Source organism: Psammomys obesus, unplaced genomic scaffold (genome assembly GCF_907164565.1).
Source record: "Psammomys obesus unplaced genomic scaffold, mPsaObe1.curated_primary_1811, whole genome shotgun sequence".
NCBI classification, from domain to species: Eukaryota; Metazoa; Chordata; class Mammalia; order Rodentia; family Muridae; genus Psammomys; species Psammomys obesus.
The window spans coordinates 3,843,314-3,853,239 of record NW_026596091.1 but is presented as its reverse complement, the minus strand read 5'-3'; the positions used below and the strand labels follow the sequence as shown (position 1 = coordinate 3,853,239).

General features: G+C 48.2%; 1 protein-coding gene across 5 annotated transcripts in view; it reads left to right on the top strand.

Moving 5' to 3' along the window:
* Stab2 (stabilin 2) overlaps nucleotides 1-9,926 on the top strand; it is a 168,495-nt gene that overhangs the window by 144,231 nt on the left and 14,338 nt on the right. For all 5 annotated transcript variants that reach the window (XM_055627757.1, XM_055627756.1, XM_055627755.1 and 2 more), the window contains 5 exons: nucleotides 1,882-2,011; nucleotides 3,907-4,056; nucleotides 5,527-5,631; nucleotides 7,085-7,192; nucleotides 9,369-9,562. In XM_055627757.1, coding sequence (XP_055483732.1) covers nucleotides 1,882-2,011; nucleotides 3,907-4,056; nucleotides 5,527-5,631; nucleotides 7,085-7,192; nucleotides 9,369-9,562 — 687 coding nt within the window. The remainder of the gene's footprint in view (nucleotides 1-1,881; nucleotides 2,012-3,906; nucleotides 4,057-5,526; nucleotides 5,632-7,084; nucleotides 7,193-9,368; nucleotides 9,563-9,926) is intronic.

The following is a 9,926-nucleotide window of genomic DNA, read 5'->3' as shown; positions in this document are numbered from 1 at the left end:
GCGTGTGCATGGGTAGGCGAGCGTGTGCATGGGTAGGGGTGCGTGTGCATGGGTAGGTGTGTGTACATGGGTAAGCATGCGTGTGCATGGGTAGGGCTTTATGTACATGGGTAGGGGTGTGTGTGCATGGGTAGGGATGCGTGTGCATGGGTAGAGACGCACATGCACATGGGTGAGGGTGTGTGAGTGTGTATCATATGGTGAGGTGCGTATTTTCAACCCAGGCTGCCTGTCAGTTTACTGCCCATGTTTTAGGAACGATCCTGAAAGTTCATGGAATTACAAATAACTAGATGAGAGTAGAAAATTATTATAAGAATAGTAGCCATTGTTAGCTACTGTGTGCTGGGAAATGTATATATAGAGGAAGTGAATTTCAGAGAAAGAAGACAATCAGGCCAAGGCCACACAGCTGGTAGAAAGCAAAGCTAGGAGTAAAGACTAGGAAGCCATGTGGAGTAACAGCTAAGTGTTGGAGCACATGGGTATGAGGACAGATCCCAGTAGTCTTTGGCAAGTTCCATGACCTGCCAGTGGTGCCCATATAGAAGAAAGTAAGCTATCAGTTCTCCGTGCAAAAATTAGGAAAACACACAGGTTCAAGTAGAGGTGGATCTTAAGTGGTTGGCATGGAGTAAGTGCTCACGAAGAAATATTCTTACCTATTCTAAAGTAAAGAACTGGGGCTGTGACTCAGCTGTACAGCTTGCAGTCGGCCAGCAAGCACACACAGTGGTTAGGTGTCCACAAAAACAAGTCTTCATGGTTGTGGAAAAGGCTCGGTTAATCCAGTGCTTGCTGCACAAGCCTGACGACCTGATTTCAGACCCACAGCACCCACATAAGAATCTAGAAGCATAAACTGCTACCTGTAATCCTGACGCTGGGAACGGAGGCAGGAGGATCCTGGAGACTCAGTGTACAGCCGGCAAGTGAGCTGTAGGTTCAGTGAGATCCAGTTTCAGAACATAAGATGGAGAGCAGTTGAGAAGGACACCCACATCAACCTCTTTCCTACATACACACACACACACACACACACACACACACACACACCTCCCTCATTCAAAGTGAATCTCACCCCTTCCTTGCTGAGGATATGTGGGATAGGAATTTGCCTCTCCCCAGCCATCCCCAAGCAATCATTCCATTTGCAAACAGCTCCAAGAGTGAGAAATTCTGTTTAGGGCCCCTGTTCTGCCCCTCTCTCTTTACTCTTGGCCTACCTTGAAAGTCCTTTTTTTTTTTAATTAAAAAAAATTAATTGGTTTACAGGAGCTATAGACTACACTTTACCTAATCTTTGTACAAAGGGAAGAAAGATTGAAATAGAGAGATATTGAGATCCTCAAAACACCCAGGGGCAAAGTTAGGGGGAGAGAGACAAGGAAGATACAAACGGAGAAGACAGACAGGAGATTACCATCATACATACACAAGAGTGAGGGTAGAGAAAAAGGTGAGTGACTGTTCAGAAGTATTTACCCCACAACCCTGGTGATGACTGGACTGGAACCACAGAAAACACAGCCTGAGACTAAAAGGTTTAAAGGCAGCAATGGTATGCAGACTGGTTATTGCCAGTATCTAGCTAAAGACTAGGCACAAAGTCTGAGAGAATATGTTGATACTGATCTGAGGAAACCGAAGGCAGTTGCCCTATGGCCTGCTTCCTGACCCCCAGTCTGTCATCCCAGGGCAGAGGACTAAAGCTCCAATCTGGTGCCTGAAGCCAGTCTACTCTTCTTAATACTAAAAATCCCATTTTCAACCTGGGTTGTACCAAGACCCTTCACTAGGCAGGTGCTGGAGCCCTAGCAGCCCAACCCCAGTGGAGGAAGGTAGCAACTGCCCAACTGCACATCTCCTCTCTCCCTGCAGGGTGTGAAGCAAAAGTGCGTCTACAACCTACTGCCTTACAAGAGGGACCTGGAAGGCTGCCAGCAGCTGTGTGCCATGGTGATCCAGGTCCCAAAGTGCTGCAAAGGCTATTTCCTGCCAGACTGCGAGGGTGAGGCGCCCCTTTCGGCTTGCCATTCCACAGGGGTGTGGGCCGCAGTGCTCCTAAAAGTACCCAAGTTCTAAGGAGGTAGGGAAACGCCACCCTCAGATTCCCAGGCCCCAGCCCAGCTCGCGGAACAGTCGCATGCTGGTCTCACTGCCATCTGCATAGTTTGTGTTTTCCTGAGACCCTGCTGTACATCCACCTCCATGGTTGAGATCAGACCACAGCAGGGCCAGAAGCACAGGCCGAATCCCAGCTAGTTAGGAGGCTAAAGCAGGAGGACCAGTTTGGGGCCTACCTCATCTGCAGAGTGAAGGCATGCAAGGACAGCCTGGGCAACGTAGACCCTGACTCGAGAAGAAGCCTTGGGAAGATGCCTTAGGGGAGCATGCTGGCAGCATGTATAAGACCCTGGGCAGAAATACTAATGTACAAATAATAATACTAATCAAATTAGAACACGGGCATTTGCCCTGGTGCTTTACAATGCATTCTACAGTATTTATTGTTGGTTCTATTCAATGTCCATAATGTTGTATAAGAACTTTGACGTGATTCTATCTCTGAAAGTGATGTTCTGATAGGATTTGGTGGACCATGACTTCCTTTACATCCATAGTTATAGGGTGCATAACATTGTCCTCTCTCCTTTGGCTCCTTGTCAAAGTGAGTGTGATTTCAATTTGGTAACCTTGGTACAACTCTAGTAACTAATTACATCCACAGCAATCCCGAACAAAGGCTTGCAGAGTTCACCCCACCTGCTGGACTTGGCTCCAGGCAGGAATACTGTTGAATGCTCACACGCCTGCACACAGCCTTGAGAGCAACCCTGGTGCCCGCCCCTTAAATAGATGAGAAATAGAAGCTCAGGAGAAAGCTTAAGAAGGAAGCTCAGGTCCCAGACTATAGAAGCCATGGTGTTTCCCCCGCCGTGGGTATTCCACTCATGGTCTAGAGCAGAGGTTCTCAACCTTCCTAATGCTGTGACTCTTCACTGCAGTTCCTCACATTACAGTGACCCCAACCACAATAAAACATCATGTTGCTACTTCATAACTGTAATTTTGCTACTGTCATGAATCTTAATGTAAATATCTGATTGGCAGGACATCTGATATGTGAATCCTGTGAAAGGCTCACATGCCCCCACCCCAACAAAAGGGGTCAAAACCACACAGATTGAGAACCTCTGGTCTATAGGAGTATTCTCGGCTGAATCTAGTCACCAGCTCCCGGCCACACTACTGGAAGACTAATAGAAACCTTTTAATCTGCTTGTCCCTGCAGGCTGTTAAGACGCACTCAGAGAGCTAGCGCTGTAGCTCATGGCAGAGCTCTTTCCTTCAATGTACAAGGTCCTAGGTTTGCGTCTCTGCACAGCATATGAGGTGTGGAGACAGACACTTGTCTCCCCAGCACTCAGGACATGGAGGCAGGAGGATCGAAAGTTCAAGTTAAGCTTTGACTGCACAGCAAGTTCAAGGCCAGCCTGGGATACATAAAACTTTGTCAAATAAACAAAACAAAATATTCCCAGAATTTGCCATCTGACCCTCACAGTAATGATGTGGTGAAGCTGGCAAGGCATCATCGTCATTATTGTCATCACGACCAGCACCTAGAGCTACAGAAAACTAAAGCTCAGAGTAGGTTCCTTACTTGGCTCAGGCCTTCTCAAGCCTGGGTCCTGACCCAGTTATATCATACAGTTCAGCCCATGCCAAGGTGGAGTCAGATCAGGCACATGATACTCAGGCCCCATATGCCAGTGCTCACCCTGTATGTGCGCTTGCAGCCAGGGGCACTGAGAGGCTGCCAGAATTAACAATGTGTGTACAGCAACGCTGGGCTGCCCTCTGGGAGACGGTGTGGTCACCGTTGTTTTGTTTTCCTTCCAGCCTGCCCTGGAGGACCGGACACACCATGTAATAACCGGGGCATCTGCCATAGTCTGTACTCAGCCACAGGCCAGTGCCAGTGCGACCCTGGCTTCAATGGGACAGCCTGCGAGCTCTGCGCACCGGGGAGATTCGGGCCTGACTGTCTGCGTATGTCTACTCACCTGTGGTAGCCTGTTTGCTGCTGTGTGGCCTGTCCTGATTCATCCTACCCACTTGACCTGGGAGTAGCCACTTTGGCTTTCTCCTACCCACTGCTCTGTCTGCCTTTTCCCTCCTTGGATGTCATACTAGTATTCATTCCTTGAAGGAGCCTCACTTCTACAATTGAAACTTGTAGTCACTGAAGTCACCCAGGAACCTGTGCCTGAGCCATACCCACTCACTGAGTCATTCTGCACACACATGGTGACTACTGGCATTTATCAAGTGCCCAGCAGGTGCCAGGCACATTCAGTTTTCCATTCAATCCTTAACACAACCTTTGAGGTAGGAACTGATGTTGATGAAGAAACTGAGGCAGGAAGAGATTAAGTGATGCACCTGCCAGCTTGGAATTGTCCTACAGTTTAGGAATACAGAGGTTAGTTAGAGGGGGTCTACGGACAAGCCAGCCCTCATCAAAAAGTGTAGAGAGACAGAAATAGTTATACGTGCTGTGTAGGTGTGAAAGCAGGTAACAGATCTGAACAAAAGACTCCCACACAGAGAATCTGAGCTTGCAGCCATATCAAGAGCAGACAGACCCAACTTGCAGCAATGCTGGAGATGTTCTGTCTTCACTCACCGCACAGGGCCACTGAGCACCCAGAATCTGTGAGGAGGAACTGAAATTTTCATTGTGGTTAACATTTGAGTGGCCTGTGTCACCACTGTGACTGTACTGTGCAAACCGAAGTGGCTTTCCTGAATAACGGAAAGCAAATGCAGAGGTCGAGTGGGCTTGACCTGCCTGAAACAGCAAGAGTAGGTAAGGAAGGGGAAGAGAGAAAGGAAAGGAAGCCTGAAGCTCACCAGGAGCGGCAGCACACATGGGGAATCCCAGACCACAGAAAGCTGGCCAGCATCTGTTGTGACAGGCCAGGTGGCCAGGGAAGGGCTGGGAACAGATTAAGGTGGATCACATGACAGCCCCGTGGGGTGCACGCTGTAGGAGAGCAGTGCTAACACGGGGCCATTGGGCAGGCTGAAGCAGCCATGGAGGCTGGGGCTAGAGATGGCGACCTGGGCCGGCACTATCATGCCGAAGTGCTAAGCGGCAGAACGGGAGCATGGTTTAAAATCATCTTCTTAAGTAGATTTCTCAAGCAAGAGCCCACAGTGGACTTGTCAGCCCATCTGCTCTGTGACATGCCCTACAGCACTCTACTTCTGCCTTCATGACACTCAGTACCATGCTCTGTGGGCCTGTGAAAACAGGGCCCTCCTGTCTACTGTGAGCTTCCTGTGCGCGGCCTGTGCATAAGTTATCTTTAGAATATTGAGGAAAATAAACGAGAACTGTGGTAGAAGCCTATGGCCCTCGCATTGACAGTGCCCAGCAGCAGGCACACAGTCAATGGGGCTGACCAGATGTCACTGCCGCTCACTAATCACTGCACATTCTGGTTTCTGTTACAGCCTGTGGCTGCTCAGAGCATGGACAGTGTGACGAGGGGGTCACAGGCTCCGGACAGTGCCTCTGTGAAACAGGGTGGACAGGTCGCTTCTGTGACATTCACACAGGTCTGTTGGAGAAATGCCCAGCCACTGGTAGCCTTGACTACAGGGTCTCTATTGAGGGAGGGCTGGTGAGGGAGCGTTTCTGAGTTATAGCTGAGAAAATGACAGTGAGGGGATTCCCTGTAAACAGAGTGAGTATTCCCACCTGCACCTGTAAACGGAGTGAGTGTTCCCACTTTCACCTGTAAATGGTGTAAGTGTTCCCACCTCTACCTGTAAATGGTGTGAGTGTTCCCACCTCTACCTGTAAACAGAGTGAGTGTTCCCACCTGCACCTGTAAACAGAGTGTTCCCACCTACACCTGTAAACAGAGTGAGTGTTCCCACCTGCACCTGTAAATGGAGTGAGTGTTCCCACCTGCACCTGTAAACGGAGTGAGTGTTCCCACCTGCACTTGTAAACGGAGTGAGTGTTCCCACTTTCACCTGTAAATAGTGCAGGTGTTCCCACTTCCATCCATAGGTGTAAACAGTAAATACCTGTAAACCCTGATTTGAACTGTTCCCTGAACCTCTAGAGGTTGGTGGGTTGGAAGAAAACTTGGTGAAAAGATTTTACTCAACTATAAAGCCCATGCAGTGAAAATTCATTATGATGAACTTGGACCCAAATGCATGATGACAAAAATCTGTGGTCAGGACCACTCAGTCCCTGGAGTCCTGAGATCAGGACGTGGTCTGGATTCTGCCCCTTACTGCACAAATGGCCTTGGGCAGCTCACCTTGCTCTTCTGTAGAAAGGTGTACCTATTGCACACTCTGCAAGGGAAGGGTTGCTGGGACGGCTCTGAGGTTCCCTGAGTTTATCTGCTATATGAAGCACAGTTGCTCCCATTATTACTGTGGTTATTGTCACCATCATAGTCTTGATCCATGCTTTTCTGTTTTCAGAGACCCAAAGTTCTAAGATTTTAAGGCCAAATTATTCTGCCTAAATCAGTTTCTCCCTAGAGTCATATTGGTGTGACTAGGCTCTTGCACGGGCTTCATCGGTTCCCACAGTATGTTTGGCTTTGCTTCTATCCCTGCCCACTCACCTAAAATACCCCTCAACTTTAGGCTGCCTGTGCTCACCACATCCCCATCTGATCATCAAAGACTTGGCCCCAGCTCATAGGTGACCTTGGAAGACAGTGACATTCCCCTTCAATTCAACCTTCTCTGCCTGGTATCCCGTGTCCTTAGAGCAAAAGAGTCTATTGGCCAGGTTCATCCCTGCTTGCAAGTATGGAGAGAGAAGGTTTTAAATAGTTGCCATTAAGGCAGCCTGTGCATGATAACGCATTATAGTCTGAACCGCTTTGCAGACATACCTGAATGAAGTAGGAGGGTCCTTAGTAAGTACCCCATCTTTCTACCATTTACAAAACATCTGATAAGACTCCTGGGAAGATCGCATAGGTGAGGCTGACTGCCGGGTGGGGCGCAGGATGAAGGGAGGCCTCTCTCTTTGCAGCTGTGTTTCCAGTGTGCACGCCTCCTTGTTCTGAGCATGCCACCTGTGCGGAGAACAACACATGCATGTGTCACTTGAATTATGAGGGTGATGGACTCACGTGCACAGGTGAGTCCCCCTTGCGTACTTGGAGTCGGGTGTGATCACAATGGCTAGGCTCCCCACTGCCTCGTCTACTTCCTACGTGGGTCTCTGCACCAACGCCTATCTTCCTTAGGACTCAACTTCATCAGTAGTTGGCTCACAGCCGCCTTGCCTACCTTCCAAGCATGGTTTTACATTTTTTCAATTGCTTCACAAAACAAGATGCCCTGTATTTTATAGTTTGGTTTCGGTTTAGTTTGGTTTGGGTTTTTCAAGACAGGATTTTGTGTGTAGTCGTGGCTGTCCTGGAACTCACCCTGTAGACCAGGCTGGCCTCAAACTCACAGAGAGCTACCTGCCTCTGCTTCCTGAGTGCTAGGATTAAAGGTGTGTGCTGCCACCACCTGGCCTATAGTATTTTTTTTAACTCAACAAGCAATCAGTCTTGCTTCAAAAATTCAGAAGCTGAATACAGCATTAAGATGAAAAAGTTAAAACTAAAGACTACATATCCTCCAACCCCCATTGGCTGTCTGTCAGTGGGAGTAAACCCAGAGCGTTTCCAATGCTAGGCAGGCCCTCTACCACTGTTCCGCCCTGCGTCAGCGTTGTCAGTCCACAGTGATGGAGCTGTGTGCTGAGCACACAGAGTCTCAAGTTTGAAGGTGCACGAACAAAATAAATATTTATTCTGTCTTGTATAGCAGTTCAAAGGGAGGTCTTCAGAGCCAGCATACCTAGGCGACTAGTTAGAAAAGGAAAATGAAGAGGGAAACCTCCATCCCTTTAAGAACACACTCCAAAATTGCTAAAAATAAGATCTTCTCCCACCCTATTGGCTGGCACTCATCATATGTCATACCTAGCTGCAAGAGAGCTGGGAAATGCCACCATCTTGTTAGACATGCCATGACACATTCCATCTGCAACTCTGTTTACAACAGAAAAAGAAGGGAGTGGTGAGTAGTCTCAGCCTCATTGTTTCCTGAAGTTTTCTATGATTAAAACCTTGTACCAAGAAATATACTTTATAAGCAATAGATCTTGCCATGCTTGCCCTTTTGTACCCTTCTGCAAGGCATTCCAGAAGTGGGTCCATACCCAACAATGGCAGCAGAGGCCCAGCTCCCTCACTCTACCTGACTATCCACCAGGAGGCTCTTGGCTTCGTGTTTATGCTCTCAGAGTTTCAAGGGCCTCAAGTGACTCCAAGCATTAGAGCAAGCAAAAGAAATAAGGCAACTTCCCAGCTGTTCCTACAGCTCCAGATAGACTATATTGGGCTGAAGTTTGGAGATTATGAAAACAAAGTCCCAAAGAACAAACAAAACCCAGCAAGACCAAACCCAGCCCTTCACGCTCTACCTTCTTTACCTTTGTCAGGTCAAGCAAGCACTCCAAGACTGACCCTGTAGAGCGGAGCTGGAAATGTCTCTCTCACAAGATGTCCCTTATTGTACTAACCTTACCCCTTCACACACACTGTTCTAGTTAGCTTTTACGGTGCTAAAAACACTCTGACCAAAAACAGCTTGACAAGGAAAGAGGGATTTTTGTCTTATATTTTGAGGCCATAATTCATCAGTGAAGGAAATCAGGACAGGAACCCAAGTGGGACTGAAGCAAAAACCATGGAGGAGTTTCTCACAACTGTCTCACTCACTGGCTTATGGTCAGTCAGCTTTCTCATACAGACCAGACCCACCTGCCTAAGGATGGTGCCACCCACAGTGGGCAAAGGTGCACCTTCCTGTATTAATCATCAATCAAGACAGTCTCTCACGGTCATGGCCACTATTCAATCAGATCTGAATCTGAGCAGTCCCTCAACTGAGACTGGCTCAAATGATTCTACGCTGTGTCAAGGTAACTAGGACACGGACACACACACACACACACACACACACACACACACACACACACACACTGAGAGCAAGAGAGAGAGAGTCCTAACATCAAAAAACCCAATTCATTCTGAAGATTATTATCAAAGCTATCCTATCATTATGTGCCAAGCCTGTCAGGCTGTCTGTCATAAGGGTGTTGTGAATCCTATACAAGCTGGCAGAGAGCCCACAGACTGGGAACACCAAAGACATGAACATATGAGAATTTGTTTGCCCCCTTGCCATTCACTGTAGAAAGCTGACTGGTAGCCCCTGACAGTGGTCTATGAAGCCCTCTACTCTTTCTCTTGCAGTTGTGGATTTCTGCAAACAGAACAACGGGGGCTGTGCAAAGGTCGCCAAATGTTCCCAGAATGGCACACAAGTCTCCTGCAGCTGCAAGAAAGGCTACAAGGGAGATGGTCACAGCTGCACAGAGATAGACCCCTGTGCAGATGGTGTCAATGGTGGATGTCATGAGCATGCTACCTGCAGGATGACTGGCCCAGTGAGTCCCAGTTCCCTGGGGACACTTGGAATAGCAGCCCTCTGTGCTCAGTTCAGCCTGCTGTCCTCAGCTCCCTGGGCTCAGCTTCCCCTCTGTCCTCTGCTACACTATCTTCCCACCCTGGTGTGTTTCTAGTAAAAGTCATTGTTGATGCAATTTTGTATCCTCAGCAGAGTCAAGTTTAGTGAAATCCAGGTACGGTCTATTGTTTAGCTAATAGGACTCTACCAACATCACTTCTTAACTTCCACTAGAGCTAGATGAGATACCCACTAACATTAAGGGAAGCAGACAGGCCATACAGGGTGCTGCCTTTCTGGCTTTCCTTTAAGTCTGTCATGACTCCAAATCTAGAGCTCATTAA